The sequence below is a fragment of the Pseudopipra pipra genome, chromosome 1 (assembly GCF_036250125.1).
Source record: "Pseudopipra pipra isolate bDixPip1 chromosome 1, bDixPip1.hap1, whole genome shotgun sequence".
NCBI lineage: Eukaryota > Metazoa > Chordata > Aves > Passeriformes > Pipridae > Pseudopipra > Pseudopipra pipra.
In genome coordinates, this window is record NC_087549.1 from 152487497 (window position 1) to 152509363 (window position 21867).

Here is a 21867-nt window from a genome sequence, read left to right on the forward strand (position 1 = left end):
GTTGTGGCAAGTCTGGATTAGGGCTTTTCTGGAGCATCAGAGTTCAACCCCCACGTGAAGTCAGGACTCAGCTGAGGGAGAGAGGAGAGATCTCCCTTGGTGGACAGACCTGCCTCACCAGAGAGCTGGGAAGTGTGTTGGAAGAGAGAGTTGGCTGCACATCAAAGTGTCTGTACACTCAACTTGCAGATTCCTGGGAAGTTGTTTCCTTAGTGACAATAACAACAGGAACAATTTTAGAGCATTTTCTTCACGTCTGTTTTCAGTGCTCGAGAGATGTTCAGAAGTCGGAGTACAACTGGCACTTCTCTTCAGAAGGGTATTTTTCCTTTCTGAGTTGTTTTCTTCTCTCTTTTGTAGCTCACATTGGCACATCAGATTTATTTTATTATAATAAGGGTCTGTCTGTCTTAGTGCTGTTGGCATTTTTAAATCCACAGACACTGTGGGAGCCGAAGGAAGAGATCTTGGAGGATTCTAATGTGTCTAGTAAATGGTAGCAAGCTGAGAGGTTCTCCCTGCTGTGAGGCAGAGAGGGTGGGTACACCTTAAAGCCAACCCCACTCCTGTGGAAGGTACTCACCAATCCCAAAATTAGGCTTGTAACAGGAGAGATTTGGGAAGTGAAATGGAAAAAAAAACCACAAAAACAACTAAAACTTGAAATTATTCTTGAGAGACAAATCTCTCAAAAGTCTTCAGCCTTCATATTTGTCACCATTCACAGTAAATTTTGAAAAGAAATTTTGAAACCTGATTTGTGGGGAAAGCAGAAATTATCATAGAATCCTAGAGAATGGGTTGGAAGGGACCTCAAAGAACATCTTGTTCCAACCCCCTGTCATGGGCAGGGACAACTTCCAGGTAGCTCAGAGCCCCATTCCAGCCAGGTCTTGAACACTTCCAGGGATGGGACATCCCTTCAAGGGGATGACCTGGAATTAGCTGCAGAATGGGACTGCTGTGACCTGGAATTAGCTGCAGAATGGGACTGCTGTAGCAACAAGACTAATTTTTTTTAGTCTTTGCTGAAGAAACCCTGTAGGACGAACACCCACTCTGCATCCTGACAATTAAAGCCCCTGAGCACAATCAGAGGAATTCAGCTTTGATTTCCAGGAAAACAAGGCTGACTGAAACCATCACAAATAATGTGCAGTTTGGAAGCTGGGAGAACCTTTAGAGGTCACAATGTGCTAATGGAAAAAAAATTGCAAACTCTATTATCATATCTGAATTAGGAGAGCAGTTACTATAAGCTTCCTCTTTAACCAAATAAGTGACTGAAGTCAAAATATGATTCATGCAATGGGGGTGTCAGGCTTTTTTTATTAACAGTAGAAAGAGATTAAAATATCTCTGCTTATAATTTTAATGCTAATAATTAGCTGGGAAGAACTCTTTGACCAGGAGCAGTACAGTCAGTTCAGTAACACCACATGATACTTCCCTTGTTCAGGACACCACATAATTATAAATAAAATTCAATGTCATGAGGAACTTTGTTTTTCCTTCCTCATGCAGAGCTGAGGGGCTTAAAGCATTCTCTGTGTGCATTTCCAAATGTGTTTTTAATTCCTCCTCAATTCTTAGACAGTAATTCATAATTAAATTATGAATTGCTAAAAAGTAAATCAGAATGAACCATATGGCTTGGACCAATATGGCAAAATGAACTTAAAAAAAGAAATTAGGATATATGTATCCATTTAAAATCTTCCTGAAATACATTCCCCAGTCATAAAAAAGAATTTTCAAACCCTGTCTCCCAAATCACTTGTCAATCAACCTTTCTTTTTTTGGGGGGGGGAAGCTAAAAATGTAAATGACAAACAGAAATAGTATTTATGATTAAATATAGATTGTCCATTCACTATTTTAGCACTTTGATTTGAATCAGTAATTCAAATGGCAATCCCTGATAACTAAACAGCAAGGTTAATTAATCTCTAAGCCCTGCTTTGGACAAGTTGTGCTGATATCCACATTTCCCACCAGTGATTTGGAGCCAAATTTCAGCCTCTCTCGTGAACTGTTCCTTGCTGTTATGCAACTACTTTTTTTTCTGTATCTCACCATTATTAAGTGGTTCCAGCCTAGACTTGAATCTTTATCCTTTCATCAAAAACCTGATCAGGTTTGACTCAGTTCTGCAACGCTTGGATGATAAAAATCTGAGATCCCAAACTGTGCACTGCATGTGTATTTTACATTTAAACCACTCAGAAGTAGCTGAGAAAATGAAAGTGATTTTTCTCAGCTTCAGCCTTCCAGGCTCTTTCATGGGTGAATCTATTAGAGCAGAATAGCAAATTAGGAATTAAAAGATTTACTAGGTTAGAGCAGAGAAATCCCACATGGGATGCAAAATGATATATTGGTTATGTATTGGGGAAGGGGGAAGTAAGGAGGGGTGAAAACAAGTAGCACAACAAGAGTTGAACGAATTGAACTGACAATGCACCGTTTGTGTGACACCAACATATCAATTAAATGGCAAATGATATAGCAGGAGAATTTGTTCCATTTTTTTTTCCCTGAAAAATGTTTCTAGTCAGAAAATTAGAATGTGTGCATTACTAAGCCCAGTTTTCACCTGCTCTGTCAAGAATGGCAAAATGAATCTACCATTTTCTGGTTAAAATTATGAACATCAGAAATAAGGAATAGTCCTTAGAAGAAAAAGGGAAAAAACCCAAACAGTTGTGTTGTAAACCTTGGGCTTATGAGTTTTGAAGTCTGAAGTCTGTGCAGTTGTTTTGCAACCCTGAAATTGCCTGAAGACACCATCATTCCAACCAACTCCATCATCTCATCACCACCTCCTGAATCTGCTGCTGAGCAGATTCAAGTTTAAGAAGATTCAGGTTTAGGGAGAGTATTCCCTGAATCCAATCCCACTGGCCCTGTTAGCAAAGCCTTATTTTATCGCAGAATCACAGAACTGGAGAAACAAAGAGTGGTTTGGGTTGGAATGGACTTTAAAGATCATCTCGTTCCAATGCCCTCGTCACGGCAGGGACACCTTCCACTAGCCCAGGTTGCTTCAAGCCCCATCCAAGCTGATCTTGGACACTTCCAGGGATGGGACAGCCACAACTTCTCTGGATAACCTGTGCCAGGGCTTCACCACCTTCCCAGGGAAGAATTCCTTCCTAATACCTAATCTAAATTTGCCCAATATTGAAGCTAATCCAGTTTATCTGGAGTAAATTGGGTTAGGCAATGCTCCTACGTCGGGCAGATGGGAGGCAGAGCAGCAAGGATTAGTGTCTCCAAGCTGACTGGGATTAATGTTCTTTTCAGCATGGCTACAGCTGGGGAGAGAGATGTCCACAGCCTAATACAGGTGTGAAGAACTGGCAGTCTTTCAGAGCACTCCTGTGGGTTTATTTACAGTGCTGGACAACTCATTTCTCCAGAGGGTCAGCACAAGGAAGGAATTCACATGTTCTTACATGCAGAAATTTCAACTATCTTTCTGCTAATGCAAACAAGCACTAATAACTTAAAAGAGTTGAAAGGAAAGCATCCTGAAAGAGTGAAAAAGAGAATGTTGTGTTATTCCTTATAATAGTGATAAGAGGAGGTACAGTTGGTACTCAGAGCTAAATTAATCCTGTGTGTGCCTGTAATACTGAAGCCACCTAGATGGGAAGTACTCAGTGTCCTCATTTCTCACTCAAGTCACTCAGCAGAAGCTGCTACTTTTGTCTTCAGAGATGTAGATTGTCTTCAGGAGGTCCCTACATGTGTGAGCAAACTGGGGCATTTGGTTTGCTTTGGAAAACACATCAAAAAGGCAAGGGAAAAAGAAAAACAGATGAATTTCCGTTTTAGAGAGGTGCTGGTGATGGTCTTTTGGATTGGAGCTGGATGACTGTCACCGAATAGCTATTAGGATTTATTCACCTACAAATTTATGACCTGTAAGCCTTAATGTTTGGGTTGGGTTTGGGATTTTTTTTTGTTGTGTTTTGGTTTGGTTTGGTTTTTTAGAAGAGTTATTTTCATGTTATTTTGATTTAAAATTATTTTGATTTAAAATTATGTTTATTTCCATTGCTGTCTCGTAGATAACACAGAATACTACCACTCCTGTGCAGAATATGAGCCAGAATTATTTCTGTAAAACCTGTGGTTATGGCCCATCAAGGAAGATTTTGTAAACACTTAGAGTCAAGCAATTCTAGATGAAATTAAACAACCCAAAGGACATCTGAATCCATGCCACAAACTTTTGGTTTTGTCTAAGTGGGAGACCTGCACACACCCAAAATGTGCAAAATATTTTTGGAAAAAATTATTCTCTGCCTCACGCAGAGTTTTCATTTCATGGCTGTTCCCGAATAAAACAATGCTCAATAAAATATCCAGTTCTTTGGTCATGTTAATGGCAGCCAAGCTGTGCCCTGGAGAGTCCTCTGTGTACCAACCTACCCAGACTCCATCACAAAATTTATTCTGCCTGTCCAAAACAGCCTCACACTGTGCTGATTTCAGGTTATCAGACATTTAGTTTTATTTACTGAGGGAAGATCATTCCCTTCCTTTCCTTTGTGTCCCTGCCTTGATCTCCCCAGTGAGACACAGGTTTCAGAAAAACACACAAACTCATCCCATGCCTCATCAACTCCAGCTGGCAACAAACCCCAGGGACAGACATGAACTCTGGGATGTGAGGAAAGAAATACCATAAAATGTGAATTCACCTTTTCTACTGCATGCAGAAGGTTTGGTTTTTATAGGGTTTATTTTTTGGTGGTGTTTTTTTTGGCCAGTGCCTCCAACGAAAGCTGGTCTTGGGTGCAGAATGCATCCCCAAGGGACAACACAAAAGACTTTGAGATGCCAGATCACCAGACTGGGATGAGCCAGGAATTATGTGAAGATAACTCAGAGTTATTCTGTGCTACCAGTTCCTAATTCCTAGGATTGCTTTTGTGTGTAAAACCATGGATGTCTCCAAGGTTACCAATGCACAGATGAACCATTAAACTTTGCCCCAGGTTTTGCTGACTCTCGCGTACCACTGGTGGTCTCTCCTTTATTTTGTTGTTCTGGTTCACCTTTAATCCTCTCTTTAGTTGTCTTTTGGGATGAGAAAACCCAGAGAGGCTCCTTGCATGTAGCTCTGGGCCACCTGCAGCCATGAGGGTCATTAATAATGCAGCCCTGCAGAAATGAAGGCTTTGGAACACCTTTAGTTCTTGTCTTAATAGATTCCATCCTCTGGAGGCTGCTGAGCTGGAGATCAATAAAGCTTTGTCTTTCTTAGCTTGCTTTTCTTTAGATTTGATATTAGGAAATGTTCCCATTGTTTTCAAAAGTTTTTCTCAAAGGCTGACCAGGATGGGCAGATCCTGTGTTTCTGTGAGAAACCAACTTGTGAAGCTGTGCCTGCAGCACTGTTCTTGGAGGTATTTTAAAATCTTAGGATAAATCCTCTCCATAGAGCATCCAAGGAAGTAGGGGAATATTGGAGAATTTATAATAATAGAATAGAATAAAATAATAGAATGCTATTATACACTCTGGTGAAATTGTGAAATCTTGGGGCAAAATCCTTTGTCCTAAAGGGTTTCTAGAGGGTCAGAGCTTCATCCCCAAAGCATTTGAAAGACACATGATGATGATGGTGTTTTTTCAGTGTCATTTCAGCTGAGCTTCAATTGCATATTAAAACAGGATGGGTGTGAATGAAGACCTGAACAGAATTTAGACTTGATCTGATGTGAGGAAAGTAAAGGGAGGAGCCTCCAGCAGCAATAAAAAACCTGTTACTACACACTTCATATGATTTGACCTTAATTTGCTGCCCACTATAAGATGCTGCTAATCAGCTGAGTGTAGCTTTGGCAAAGTTTGTTTGGACTGAACCTTTTAATGCTGTGTGTCTGTCTCAATTCTATCACTTTTTTCCCCTCATTCTCTCCCTCCTTCCTGATGGAAAATATATAGAAATAGGGCATAATTAATCTGCTGCTTTGAAAAACATAATTTAGGATAATCTAACATATGCTCTGAACTCTGTGGGTTGTGCTGATTGTGTCTCAGGGACTATCCAAGGAATCTGTAGAAATTAGCTCAGTTTTAGAAGTACAATTTTAATGAGAGAACTCTCACCCAAGGCTCTGAAGGACCACCCGTGGGGAGAGAGGATTTTCGCTGTGTCTTTGAAACATGAGTCAACCCAATTAAAACAGAGCAGTGGGCATTTTGGAGAAGAGGAGGATTTCAGGTTGATTGAATTTACATCTTTAGAATCCTAGGTTTTACTGGGAATACATGATGACAAAATGACAAAGCTATCCAATGGAGAGGAACAACATTTTGGTTGTTTTCTGGGCCACAAGGGATATTCCAGTTCCACGTGATTCCTAAAGGAAAATGTGAATCATCCCAAGTTGGGCTGCATCTGATCCAGTGACCATCCTGTCAATTTATAAACTTCATCATCAAACGTCTTAATACCCATAATCAGGATTTCCAGGTTTCACCTCAACAGCCACATCCAACAGAGGAAAATTACCCCCTTTTTATAGTTCCCGTTGACTCCTGGTCACAGAACTGCTGTAGATAAGATTGAAGGAAATTTGAGTTCCACAGAATTAATTATATTGTGTTACAATGGATACACCTGATCTCTTCTTGTTGTGTTTTGATGGCTTTAGTTCTGGGGTTTTTTGACACCTCTCGAATTAATAAAATAAGAGAACACATAATATCTCAAATTTTGCATGTGCTTGTATGTTTATATTAAACTGTTTTGATCTTGCATTGCTCTGACTTTCCTAGGTATTCCCTTAGGAACATATTTTGCCACCTTATAGGGTACCCTTTTGCCAGCTTATCTTCTAGAACTCTCATCTGGAAATCCATGAGCAGATCATGAAGACGACTATAGAAATAACAACTTTTAATCACAGGGTGAAAAGATGATTCTGTGGGAACTAATCACTTCAGTTCATTTATATTTACTTTTCTCTTCTAGAAGTAGTGGAGCTACTTAATTTAAAGTGACAGTGAAGCAGTGGTTTATGAATTAAGCTGAATATTTACATTATCTAGATTTTGGTTTTTAAAAAGCAATCACCATATGAGGCTTCACTGCTGTAAGTCATGGGCATTCACACTCTTTTAAGGTACTGGGCACCCCAAAATATGACCTCAGCTAAGACATCATCAGTGTTCTGAACTCTGGTAACCTAAAACTTAGTTTTATAATGTGAAATAATTTTGAAATGCTACCAGAGTTATTTGGAGTTACAGATTTTTCATAAAACAAACTACCTAGAGACAAACTAAAAGAGAGGGCTCAGAGGGTTGGGATTGTCTGCAATTGTCACCATGTCATTTAATATGACATTGCTTCATGAGGTAGAGTGCAAAGGGCTTGGCTTTGTAACCTACTGAAAGGAAGTAAAGGAAGGAAGGAAGGAGGAAGGAAAGAAGGAAGGAAAGAAGGAAACAAAGAAAGAAAAGGAAAAAGAGAAAGAAAGAAAGAAAAAGGAAGGAAGGAAGAAAGGAAAAAAGAAGGGAAGGAAGAAAGAAAGGAAGAAGAAAGAAAGCAAGAAAAAAAGAAAGAAAGAAAGAAAAAGAAGAAAGAAAGGAAGAAAGAAAGAAAGAGTCACACAATATTTTTTCTAGACTCATTTTTTTTTCTGTGTCAGACCAAAAGAAGGAAATTTGGACTGTCTTTTGCATGAGTGGGAACTATCATAATCATAGAATTATTTGGGTTGGGAAAGACCTCCAAGACCATCGAGTCCAACCATGAACTCAGTGCCACCACGTTCACCACTAAAACCTGTCCTCAGGTGCCACATCCCCACACCTTTGGAACACCTCCAGGGGTGGTGATTCCACCACTGCCCTGGGCAGCCTGTTCCAATGCCTGACCACCCTTTCACTGAAGACATTTTTCCTAATATCCAGTCTAAATCTCCTGTGTCACAACCTGGGGCCATTTCTCTGGTCCTGTCACTTATTACCTGGAAGTTCAGAGCTTTTCTACTGAGGCCTGAACTCCTCGTGTCTGTCCACGTGTCTCAGCTGCCATCACTGCCATCCTCCACCACCAAGAAAAGCTCTGGAACCTTCACAGCCTCCAGATTACTGGGAGCAGGAAGGGCCAAGAACATATTCCACTTTCCTCAATGCACTTTTCCTCCTTGCAGAGACATGAGTTTACTCCGTGCTTTAAGGCGACTGGATGGGATCCAGTTCCGAGTCAGAGCCCATGTGTTCGGAAACCTCTAACTATTAGCACTGCAAAATTCCACGTGTCAGAGGAATCAGTTTACAAAATATTCACGTCCTCTCAAAATTCTAAGTGTTTTTTTTACCATCCTCCTCTCTCTGGGAGGCATTTTCAGGGCTTTTGTTCTGCTGAGAGTTCAAAGTTTTCTTCTAATTCCCAGCTTAACGTCTTGTCCCAAAGCTGATTTTGATTTCAACTGCTTTTCTTCCTCCTTTTTTTTTAATACTTCTGCTATTCTCAGGGCTGTGCCTACTCAACACAGACTCTCCTGAGCTAATCAAACTGTTTTCTGCTTTATTAGCTCTTGCTGTGCCAAGATGAGTAGCACTTTGTCCCAGAGCAAGGCAAAGCCATGTGCTGCTGAGGTGACTTGCTCATTATTCCTTCACTGTGGATGGAGCTGAGAGAAAATAGCTTGGATAGAGATGTTTCACTTTCAGACAGCCAAATTTATGTGACTTGAATTTCCATCCCTGCTGCTGCAAGAATACGTGCTGTGGAAGGTCCTAATATTGTCCAAATGTAATGAGTTCATTAACCACGAGATGGAACACAGCTGGGGGAGCTCAGGCTGTAAGAGATGCAACAGAAAAGGAGGAAAATAGGAAAGGAGCATGGAGGAAAAAAAAGGAATTATGCAATTTCCTCGTGCCCATGCAGTGACCTAGCTTTATCTTTCAATGTAATAGAGTGAAACTGTTAAAAAAAAGGCATTGTCATAAAAAAAAGAAAACAAAAAAAAAAAGAGATTTTCACCTCCCTAAAGATGGAAGAGACAGGATTGTAGTGCCTGGTCTGTCGTGGGATACATTTCCTTGAGAACTGGACAATATGCACTTGGGGAATCACAATAACAGGGGTATCTTTTTCTCTACCCAGCAAGAAATTGAGAAACATATTGTTCTTTTTTTTATTTTTTTTTATTTTTATCAAGATGGGCTGAAGTTTGGCCCATGAAAGCTTTCTATGTTGTTGGTTAGAAGTGTGGAGGAGGATGGTGGATATTCATCTGGGGCATAGCACAGGTTGCCAACTCAGAATGCTCAGGGAAGTAGGAGCTGTTGTATTCAGAATGCCTCTGACTTTGCCTTGGAAAATAAGGAATTATACATATGAGGCAAAGAAAGATCATTTGATCATCCTCTCAGATTACCTTGGCAATTTTCCCACTCTTCCAAGCACTCTTTTCTCAATAGCAAGGTTATATCAGGCTGTTTTCTTCACACCATCACATATTTATTCATTTGGCATCAGGCAGCTGCTCATTGTATTTCTCACCTTCCAAATCAACAGATAAATCCCTTTCATTGCTTATTTTATTACTTTTGTCCTGCTTTCAGACAGGAAGGGTAGAATTGTTTCCCAGGGGTGATAAGAGGTGCTTGTGCTGTTGCTGGAGCTCAGAGACTGTGTCTTGGCCCTGGGTCCATCACCAGCACCAGAGACACTCCTCTGGAGTCTGCCTGTCCTAAATAGTGGAATGTCTTCTTTAAGATCCCCTTGGTGTTTCCTTCCAGCTGAGAGCACCTTGCACAGAGACTGGCTTATGTCTGGGGAGCAATGACAGCTTGATCCCAAGATAATCAGCTCAGCACATCAAGAGAGTTAATTAAGGGTGTTAAGAGTGGCACCACATTCCAGTAAACATAGTATTTTGAGTTAAGGAGTGGGTTGGAAAGTACCATAGAAGTGTTGCTCTTGGGATGATCTTCAGAGACAATGGGAATAAAAGGCTGTGGTCCAGAGCTGCATTTTCCTGCTCTTCCTCTTTCCTGTGCCTGTGATAGATGTCTGCTCAACATGTGCTGAGCAGGTTCAAAGCAGGGACTGATGGCCATGTTGATGGACATCTTAGAGTGCTTACAAGCCCCTATGAATCATAAAAAACCAATATTTACACCTACAGCCAGGGCAGAAAACCCAGACCACCAGTCAAGGGAAGCAAATCAAACAAGTAGTTCTTGCAAAACATTGATATGCCAGATAGAGAACACATTTTACTGGTTGTGGAGTAATAATTTTGAAGGACCTTGCCAAGCAGCACTTAAAGCTCTGCTGGAATGGAGCAGTACCTCGTTACCTTTATGATCCCATATTAGTTTCATATTAGCTATGAAGCATCACATATACTGCAGATGCTTCCAAAGGATAATTGATCTGCTGCGAAGGTGGAAACTTCTCATACAATTTTTTTTTTTTTTTTACTTTGCCTGATGCTTCCTAAATGTGTGGTAATTTGCAATTATTTCCCTGCAGCTGAGTGTCCACGGTCTTCAGTCACAAAGTCAGGTCGTTTCCCCGGGTCTCTGGGGACACAAACAACATAAGGGCACAATAAATCTGACAGATAAGTGAACAGGGAAAATAATGTCAATCAAAGCAAGGATTTTATCGGTGATGTTATGTGGGAAACCTGCCAAGAATAGCAATCCTGTGCCCAGGGAGTTATGAATTGTATTCCATACTTTCTGCTCTCGTGAGTCTGTAGCTGCTCTAGTTGCAAAGATGAGCTAGAAAATCTTGACCTCTAGATGATTGATCCACTTGTGTCCATCTGAATTTTCAGAGAGCCTGAAGGAACAGTTCCAACAGACATTCAGTGTCAAAATACCCAGATATCCAAAATCTAGATGTCATTAACCTTCAATGTTTCATCAGAGCTGTATGGGTGAAGCAGCAAAATAAGAAGGAGAGGAGTTGTTATATCATGATGATTTTTATTACTTATAAAAGTCAGGCATTTTAACTGGAGTTTGTTTAAAAAAAATGAAGTGTTGTTTAGTTTTATACACTGTCCCAGAAGAGCACAAAGTTTCAGAGCTCAGGAAAGTCTGGGCATTATGATCACATGTATGAAGGGATAGGATATAGTGGATTTGGACTTTCAAATAGTTTCTAAATCTGCCTTTACTAAAGAAGGACTCTACCTTGAGGAAAAGCAGGCATCAGCTGAGATCACAAGAGCTGAGTGGGCCAAACATGACAGATTTACCTTAATTTAAAAAGCTTCCACACCTACTGGCGTATGGCAGCTTGTTGTGTGTGCTCTGTGACTGGTGGTGACTGCAGTGAAACAGCTTGAACACAAAACTAAACCAAAATTCAACCTTATAACCATGAATTTGATGGGAACCAAGAGGTACATGTGTATTTACTGGGTATCGGGTGTGACATAAGTAGCTTGTAAGCTGTAAAATTTTTTTTGTGTGTCTAACCCCTAAACAAAGACAAAACAGAAGACCAGGAGTATGTGATTCTTCCTCCAAAATAATGGTGAGTGCCAGAAGAAGCTACAGCAGCCCAGTCTTAGGTAAGGTCTGCAAATGAACAGTATGATAGCAAAATTTGCAGATAATCAAGAAATTATTCAGATCTTCAGAAAGTTCAGATTTGGATATCTTTCTTGAATTGGCTGAGCAACACATTAAAATCTGTTTTAGAATAGTTTTAGATTTTTTTTTTTTTTGAGATACTAGGAAATAGGAAATACAAGAGCTGTCAGGTTAAACAGAAGTGATAAGGGGTGTACTTTGTAAGGAGAAATTATAGTGCTCTTACATCTTCAGGGAATTTCAATTTAATTGAAACCACTCAAAAGAAAATAAAAAAAAACCCTATTCCACCAAAATTGTAGTTGGGGACAGCTGAAGTAAAACATACATGGAAGTTACTAGGCTGTGTTAAAAGGAATAAAGATAGTACTGAAAGTGGGAAAAGGCTGTGACAAAGAGGGAAATCAGAGCTCTGTTTTACTCACAATAGTGCTTTGGTGTCTCAAACTTTGGGAATGGAATTTGTTTTGTTTGCCCTCATCAGCCTGAGTAAACAGAGGGGGGAAAATTACTCTTTCAGAGGAGTAAGTCACTTTGTCCAAAATTAGGCATAATGTCATGGAATCACAGAATAATTTGAGTTAGAAAGGACCTTTTAAAGGTCATTTAGTCCAATCCTCTGTCATGGGCAGGGACACCTTCCACTAGACCAGGTGGAAGATCCAACCTGCTCTTAAGGAATCAAGCTTTAGGGTATAGAAATTGCTCCCTGAGGATCCATCTTCTCCACTGACTGTTAAGACAGTCTGGGTAGTTTGGACTGAACTATAAAGCTCTGACATTTGGATGTGGCAATGCTGCTTAATGTCCTCATTAATGACCTGGATAATGGGACAGGGGACACCTTCAGGAAGGTTGAAGGTTACACAGATTAAAGAGCAGTGGTTGATAGACCAAGTGGTTGGGTTTGCTGTTATCCAGAGGGAACTGGACAGGCTTGAGAAACAGGGAGAGAGGAACCTCAAGAAGTTCAAGAAGGAGACACGCAAAGTCCTGCACTGGGAGAGGAAGAATCCTGTGCACAAGGGCAGGCTGGGGATCAGCTGGCTGGAAAGCACCTTTGCAGAGAAGGACCTGAGGCTCTGGGTGGACATGAAGTGGATCCTGAGCCAGCAAAGTGTCCTGGCAGCAGTGAAGTCCAAAAGCATCATCAACTGCACGAGGCAAAGCGTTGGCAGCATCTCAAGGGATGTCCTCTCAACCCTGGGGAGACACATCTGAAGCTCCACGTCCAGGACTGGGCTGCTGAGGACACAAACACACTGCAGGGAGCCCTGGGAAGAGCCACAAAGATGGATAAGGAATTACAAGGAGAGACTGAGGGACCTATGTCTGTTTAGACTTGAGAAGAGAAGATTTGAGGGATCTCAATGTATAGGAATATTTGATGGAAGGAGGCAGACTCAGGCTCCTCTCACTGCTGATAAGAGGCAACAAGCTCACATAGATATACAGGAAATTCAACTATAAATAACACTTTATTATTGTTAGAATGGTCAAGTACAGGTTGTGGAGAGCCTTAACATTTAGAGATCTTCAGAAATTGGTTGAAAATGGGTTTTGAATAACCTGTTACCCACTGTAGCTGACCCTGCTTTGAGCAGGGAAGTTGGACTGAACAATCTCCAGAGGTCCTTCCAACCCCCAGTTCTGTGAATGCTTTTATCAGTTATTCTTCTTGCAAACCCACACTGCTTTGATTTCTTTCCCACACAAATCCTCGTGGAAGTAAATGAAGTTGATAATCCTACTTTCTGTAAAAATATTTTAACACTAAGGCTTGATTTGCATAGGGGAGTCACAACACCTGCAATTTACCGTTTCCTACTTTAATCACACTTTTATCTTCATTTTTAGAGAGGGAGTTGTAGTGAAATTCACAGGTGTTTTCTGAATTTTATGCAAGGAAAAAAATCAAAAAGCTATTCCCCCAGACAGAAAAAAGATTACTGCTGAGACACTTGGTTCTTCATTAACACTGAAATGCTTAAGCCAGGCAGCAGCTGAATATATTTCTTTCAACTATTATTTCCATGTTAAATTGCCACTAGCATTGGATCAGCTCCCTTTTAAGTTTCCTAAAGTCAAAAGCAACAATTTTCCTGAGCAGTGGAAACACTGGATATTAGGAGAGTCTGCCTGAATGTATCATTTGTTAATGGATGGTTTTCAGGTATGATCCCCACATCAGTTCATTAGAACCTTGGCTGGGTGTCCTACAGCCTCCATCCATCCTTCTGGACTATCCTGGGAAAAAAAATCCAGCTTGTTGGTTGACAACTCTTTCAGGAAAAGGTGTAGCATTTGTGCCTGAGACCCTTGAAACATTCACGTGCAGCTGAAAAGGGTTTTGTCACTTGTAGGACAAAATCCACCTCTCAGACCTCCTAAAATAATTACCCTTTGAATCCTGTTTTTTCACTGACAACAGACGTGAGCAATGGAAACAAGGACTTGGGGGACTTTTCCAGTTAAACATGTAAAGGGACCTCTTGGTTTTTAAAAGAAAGTAGAGTCAGATGCTCAGATGCTGTGATGCATGAAGAAACTTTAATTTCAGTGAATTCGCTAATTAAGTAAATGAAAACAACCCAAAATATTTAAACTCTGAGAAATAGTAAGTGCTCTCTTAGAGGTAGTGGAAAGACCATGATGTTCTTTTTCTCTGCCTTGACAGGATTGCTCTTTATGGGCTATTTTCCATGGGAAACTTCAGAGCTCTTGCTGTCCGGTATTCAGTTAAACCTTCTTTTAGCTTTTCTGTTGCCTTAAATGTGTCAGCATTAATTTCTTGACACCCTAAACAACCAAATTCCTTCTCAAGCCTTCGTGGAGTGTCGAACTTTGCTGTCTTGTGTTTCATCTTGCTGATCCATATACTTCAGAAGAGATTGGAGGTGGGATCATTCTGCCCAAATTTAGGTCTCCACAATGTGGATGTCAAGAATTGCTTTACACTCCGGGGGAGAGAAGTCGAAAGTTGAAAGTAGACAGTTAAAATAGGTCAGACAAAACGCTTTCTTCATGTGTCTGCTTCTCTCTGTTGACTATATAAAGAGACTTGACAATGAGCTCATGTGTCTCCTGGGTTTCTAAAAGTAGGTGACGTGTCTTAGGTCACTGAAGGGTTGATTTCCCAGCTCTGCTTGTTGCTGGCAAGTGTCTCTCGGTTGACATGAGGAAGGTGCACCATGCCCAGTTCACCACATTATGTAGCTGGCTTGCTACATTTGGGAAGTTTTAGGAGGGAAACAATGAAATGCACTGGGCTTCACACCTTGTATTGAGAGCCTGAAGAACACAGATAAAGAATCAGTTGCATAATGGAAGGAGTTCCAGCCCTGTGATGATTCAGGAGAGCCACCGAGTTAATCAGAGGGCTGGAACACCTCTCCTGTGACTTCAGGCTGAAAGAGTTGGGTCTGCTCATCCTGGAGAAGGGTAAAAGACTCTGGGGAGACCTGAGAGCACCTTCCAGTGCCTAGAGGGGGCTTACAGAGGAGCTGGAGAGGGACTTTTCACAAAGGCATGGAGTGAAAGTCCAAGGGGAAATGGCCTTAAGCAGAAGGAGGGCAGATCGAGATTAGATTTTAGGAATAAATTCTTCCCTGTCAGGGTAGGGAGGCCCTGGCACAGGTTGCCCAGAGAAGCTGTGGCTGCCCCATCCCTGGAAGTGTCCAAGGCCAGGTTGGATGGGGCTTGGAGCAACCTGGGCTAGTGAAAGGTGTCCCTGCCAATGGCAGAGGGTGGAACAAGATGATTTTTAAGGTCCCTTCCAACCCAAATCATTTGATGTTTTTGTGATAATTAACCTGTTCGTATATAAGCTAAAATGACCATTTATCAAACCCTGTGCCATAAACAGTTCTGGAATTCCATTTCCTGGGGAGAAAATGGGAATGATGAGAGTGTTCTGTGGGCCAGACCAACTGGTGACATCTGGGGTATTCCCCTCAGCACTTTTGCACCCAGCAATTTTCCACCCATGTTTATTCTTCCTGGGGAAATGTTCTTCATGTCTTTAGGAAGTACTGGAATAACTGTGCATGGAGTGATTGACTTTTCTGAAACATATTCAGCCTGCAAAAGCTCCATTGATGCTGCACATTGTCAGAATCTTTCTGACTTCCACACTCGTGTAGTACCTTGGTCACGGTGCAGGAAAAGGATGTGGTGGGAGGCCCTGAGTAGACACTGAAGGAAGATGAATTAAGTGCTAAATTACCCTCTGATCATCAGTGGTCTAAGCCATTGTGGGTCAGCTTTGCAGTGTATTGGTTTCCTTTCAAACCACTGGCACACATCCCGGAGGACCACAACAAGGAGCCCAGACCAGATGTTTTATTTTGGGTGAGCTCTCAATAACAGCTCACAACTGCCTTATAAAGTCACTCAAAACCCTCTTTCATTCATCCAACGTGATGCTGTGTAACAGTTTTACTCATTATTTGATATGGTGACTTTTTATTCTTTTAGGGAGTGATTTATTACGTTTTTTATGCCTCCCTGGCAGTAGACACATCACACTTGGAAAGGACCCACTATCTGGTTCTGTTGATGAGTGACATCATGTTGTGCACTTGACACTTGTGGGCTTCTCATGGAGCAATTGTCCTCATCAGCCCCCCAGAGTCCCTTTTTAGACAGGGGAAAGAAATACAGAAAGAAGAATTTAAAAAAAAAAAGCCTTGTTTTGGTCAATTAACGACTTAAGAAAATAATTCTTCTTCACCTATGAAGGTGAATTCATTTATCCACTGTAAACACTACTCTTGATTCTTTATGGAAGTATCCTGGATGCTTCAAGGGCAGGTTGGAAAAGCTCTGGCAAAACCTGTTCTGCTGCTGAAACAGGAGGCTAGGCCTAAAAGAGTTAACTAAGAAATTTGGGCCTGCTAACAAGCTACCAACATCTAAAACATGTATTTCAGCCATGCTTGAAATAATCTCCTGAAGCCCATTCCATTTTAGTAACAATCAACTGGTTTTCAGATTCTCAGACACTTCAAAAGCTCTTCTATTTCACCAGAGATAATTGAAGACTATTTTGTGGATCTGTACATCCATAACTGAAAGGTGTGTTGGCTACTCTGACTTCACTAATTTTAATTACAGCGACAGAAGCACCTAAAACAGCAACATGGAAGCATCAGTATCTATAATTTCCTAATGAAATTACAGGATTTGGCTACCAATGACATCAGAAGAAAAATTTGATCATTCAAGCTTCCCTTCCAAATCCTATATTAATATATTTAATTATTTTTCTCAATACTGAATGGTAATGCTTTATCAACATTGCCTGTATTTTTAAATAAGTCTATTTTTCTAGTAAAACATAGCTGATAGTACCTGTCTGGGAGATAACTAGGATTTAATTGGTAATAGAGATAACAAGGACCTAACTGGTAATACAGATAACTAGGCTTTAATTAGTAATAAAGGTAATTAGCCTTTAATTGGTAATAGGTGGACTGTGCATGTATGTATATCATGCATGCTGGGAATTGCTAAATAATAAACACAGGTTCTGCTGCAGGTTCAGGTCATAAGTTCACAGAACTGGGAGTTGTTATTACCTAATAAACACTTGAGTCTCTGTGGATGACATGAAGGCCTCAGCCCAGCATTTGATGCAGGTTTCCATGACTACCTTGAAGGGAAAAAAATGAAGTAGATTCTTTTATTTTTCCCTGCAATATGTGAAAGGAAAGCAGTGAAATGGTTTGCAGATGTTCCTGTTGTCTCTTTTAGAAAAGTTCCTTTGAAACTCGGATGAAACAGGAGATGGAAAACGTCTTCGCTTTTTAAACCTGGTGAAGGCCAGGTTAAAGTAGAACTGGGTCTTCAAAAAATGGAAAAAGTGGATTCTAAAGGTTCCCACCTTCCCCCTGGGTGTTTGTCCACCTTTAGTCAGGCATGTACCACCCTTTCATTGCATTTAAAGAATTCAAATAATTCAAATTTCTGATGCACTACAGTGACAGAATGCAAGGACATAATTCAACCTCCACATCCCTCTCTGGCCTTCCTGGACTGGCCTGCACACAGGAGTGCAAATAATCAAGAAACAATTTCAAATCCAATGTCTGCTGATGCCTCTGTCTGGTTTTCTCTTGCCTGTGTTAATGGAGTGACCTTCTTTTCCCAATGCTCACGGCTGAATGTCACCATGGATGTTTGCTGTCCTCCTCAGCTGAGATCTTATCAGTCCCTCATTATTTGATAAACCATCAGAAACACAGTTCAGTAATTAAATTCAGTGCCAGGGCAGAGCAGGAGTGACTGATCAAGTGAGGATGGAGGAAAACAGATCAGTTTAGAGTGAATTTTATGAACCATTGTTCTCCAAAAATTTTAAGGAGAGATTAATTTTCCTTTTTTATTTTTTAATTGAAAGACTCTCTCCTTTCTAAATTCCAATATCCTGGCAGTATGTCGCAGTCAGTATAAAAATTGAGTGTCCTTTGATTGTAAAAGTTCTTTTACAGCTCAGTTCTTTACAAGTCAAAGCAGGATAATGAAAAAAATAAATCCAAATCTTAAAACACCTTCCCCCTTCTCTTCACCCTTCTTTTTTGATTAATTTTGACTCCCAAATGAAAGTTTATCTCCGTGCTAAAAACCTGACTGTAGGTGAAATGAGACTGCTGTGTCACCAAGGTATCAGGATTTGAGGGAGGATTGTGTTTTAAATGAGGTTTGGATCCAGCCGGACTCTGAAACAGAGAGGTTGTCATGAATGAGAAACTGTTTGAGAAATCTTTGTGATTTGGAGTGAGTGGGAATTTTTAAGCCCTGGGTTATGGCAGGAGGGGCAAGGACACAACTAATGTCAGGTCCTGACCACCTGCTCAGCTCCTTGGCAGAGACCAAGCAATGAAGTTATAAATTGTCTTATTATGTGGATAAATCTTTAAGACTACAATTCATTCCTCTGCACCTCTATTTCTGAGTTCTCAAGGAGCCGTGGGGTTTTAACAACTCTGGTCATGGATTTTGTTACCTGGACAAATGATCTCCGGGAGTAAATCATCATGTCCTCCACACTCCTGAAAAGCCCCCAGACAGCTGTACTTTTAAAAGACTGCTGAAAATCATGAAGGGTGAATCACAGCTTCAGAAGTTAAGCAGACAGGTCCTTTTTCTGGCTCAAAACAATCCATCCTACCTTCTCCTTTGGGTACAGTTTAGAATTTTTGCATCTACAGGGCCTCTTCTGTAGTTTCTTTGAGACAAGTTATTGATCACACAGACTTTGGATGTCCTTTGGCTTTAAATTAGGTGTCCAAAACCATCTCTAACAGCTGCAATGCAGACAGGGATGGTTGATCTCTAATATGTGCAACTCAGAGTTCGAGTGTTGGGTTCTCCTGGTTTTGGCCCATCTCTTTTTCATTCTCTTCATGGTTTCCATATTTTTAACATTTTTCCTCTTTCATTGCAGAGATCTGAGCCTTGAGGTGAGGACCTCGACCCAAATACCTGCAGAGAGCCTGTGCTTCAGCCCTAATCACAGTGTTAACGAGGAAAAACTTGACTGAAGTTAATTAAGAGAGAAGATGGCCCTCACCAGGAAGATCTGCCTCTTCACTCTCGTGTTGCTTCCCATGGTAAGGAAAAAATGTTTTTATTTGTATTTTCCTGACATAAATACATGTTCTGATGGCCAGGAGTGAAGAATCTTCTGCTGACACCAATTCTGGCTTTTTCTATGTGGGTCTTTCCTATGTTGGGTTAAGGTTTTCCAACCTCCTTTGTTAATGCAATAGGACTGTGGTCACTGCTCATCCTGAGAAGGGCAAGTCCCTTCCTTAAGGGCACTTGTTCACTATTTTTCTCCAAGAATAAACATAAAACAAAGTAATAATTAAAAAAAAAGGGGGGGTTCTCTTTCAAATCCATGGGCTTAAGAGTATTTTTTTTCCTGACAGAGGGGATAAAATTAGAGATTCCTATCAGCCCTGTGAAACCTAAACCTTGAGATGTTTCAGGCAGTGCTTTTGGATGCCTCCATTTTCAGAGGACTGATTTTAAGAAACAATACAAATGGCCCTCCTCTAAAGATACTAAAGGCATTCAGAGTCATTTGTCACGTTTCTGAAGATATTCAACTCTTTCTGAAGATGACAGGGATTAATTTTCCCCAGAAGTCTTTACTTACTCAGTAACTCACTGTTCCATTAATAACTCAGTCTTAACACGTCTGGGGATTGTAACTGTTCTTCTCCATTGCCCCCCTACACATTGTGGCTGTATCTGACCTCACATAACAGCCATAAAAACACTGAATAAAGATGTTTTTTCTCCCTTTGTAGCTGTGAGGAACAGCACATAACCCTTATAATGAACTCATTTCGCATTTCAACTCAGTTCTTTGCTAGACCATTGATCATAAATGTGCTTTTCATCACTTCTCAAAAAACTCTCCCATGACAAATAGCACCAGGATTCAAATCCTCCATCCCATTTTTATTAATAACCTTCCACAATTTCCATGCAAGTGCTTTAAAATTGCTTAATATACAGATATTCTCATGTTATTGCACTTTATTAGTCAGGTATTTGAAAGCATTCTTGACAATTATTTTGTTTTATTTTTAATTAACAACAATTTAATATGGTAGTGATGTGACCAGAGCATCTTTTAGGAGCTTTTACAGAGTTTCGTGCTTGTGTGTATCCATTGTGTGACCTCTCTTTTACAATGTCACCACACAGGGCTTGTCTTTACTTTGGCATACAAAAATACACTTTTTTTTCCTTTTGGAGTCTTAATTAGAGTCGACTCTATTTAACTGAAAACCTGAAATGTAACATAATTCAGCTAAATTCTGTAGAACAGAGTTGGAACTGGTAGTATACTTGTGTTCATCCAAATAATGTAATTCTTGTATGAAAGTCCTGACTATAAAAGGTTATTGAAATTCAGATACTGGTTTGTGGGAGTTTTTTTTAACATACATCAGATTATTTAAACACACCTTGTTGCTTCTGGTTTGAGACCCAGAAATAACAACTGTTGTGCCTCAGTCTCTCAGGAGTTCCCATCTTAACAGCTAAGCCTGGCACAGCCTCAGTGTTTCCTCACATGTAAGTGCTGGTGAGCTGCATCCTGCACTGGGAGAAACTGGAAAGTCGAATTCCTGGGTTTCCCAAGCGTGTTTTTCAGACTGGAACAAAATTACTCAAACGGTCACGTGAATGGAAAAAGCAGAAAGACATTTTTGTTCAAGGATCGGCGACCTTGAATATTTCAAGATTTTTGGTGCCCAGCTTGAGACAGCCAAAAGGTGTCTTCTTATTTAGAGGGCAGCAGTTTTTAATTAAGGGAAATAAATGAACATATCTCCAGAGCTTTCATAGGCACGACCTTCCTGGCAGATGTAGAAGGACAGCAAGTTTCCAATTGTTAACGTTTCAGGACATAGCTGTGGTTGCTGAGCTGGATAATTAGTGATCAGCTCCAGCTTTTGGAAAGAACAGTTCTTTAATGAAATACTGTGGAGCAAATCAGAGTTAATGAGAAGAAATGTGCTTTTATATGTGTGGTGTGTCTGCAGTGTTTATGATCTTATTTATATGATTTTATTCCAGTCTTTTGCAGGAATCCAGACACTAAAGTTAAGCTTTTACCACACGTGAATTTGTGTCTTTGCACACATATTTCTTGGTCAGACTTAAGCCAATGGCAGAGATTGCACCATAATTTGTGTGCAAAATTATGCAATTAGTGATTCCCTACATTTCTTTTGACAGACCAAATTTCAGGAATGATATAATGTTATTTATGATTCTTCCCTTGCTGCGGCTCTTTTGCAATGCTTGTGGCAACACGTTTCTCTCCACTGGGACACTCATTTTCTCTTCAAACCACCTCTAATGTGCTGTACCAATGACCTCAAATTGGTACTTTCTTGTCATGCAGATTTTCAGATTTTCTACCAAGGGAGTGGACATAAATTTAAAAAAAAAAAAATTAGAATAAATCTGAATAGAATAAATTTGAATGTCGTCCTAACCCTCAGAAAGTTCCTGAAAATAACTGCTTTTATATTGCTTTCCTCTAAACTCATCTGGTACTCCAGGAATCTCCAGTCATCCTCAAGGAGAGCTCCTGTTCTTAGATGTTGGGATTGATCCTCATTTTGTGGCACATGTCTCCATTCCTCAAAGTGGTTGCAGTAGCTCCTGAATCTGCTTGGATGTGCAGGTTTTGGATTTACCCACAGTCCCCATTTCACCCACAGGAAACCAAAGCCCCCCAGACTG

The 21867-nt window shown here is 40.5% G+C and overlaps 1 protein-coding gene across 15 annotated transcripts in view; it reads left to right on the plus strand.

The window, feature by feature from the left end:
* Nucleotides 1-21867, plus strand: part of ADCYAP1R1 (ADCYAP receptor type I) — a 144512-nt gene that overhangs the window by 14194 nt on the left and 108451 nt on the right. For all 15 annotated transcript variants that reach the window (XM_064639381.1, XM_064639409.1, XM_064639401.1 and 12 more), the window contains exon 2: nt 19043-19208. In XM_064639381.1, the coding sequence (XP_064495451.1) occupies nt 19158-19208 (51 nt within the window). In that variant the 5' untranslated portion in view covers nt 19043-19157. The remainder of the gene's footprint in view (nt 1-19042; nt 19209-21867) is intronic.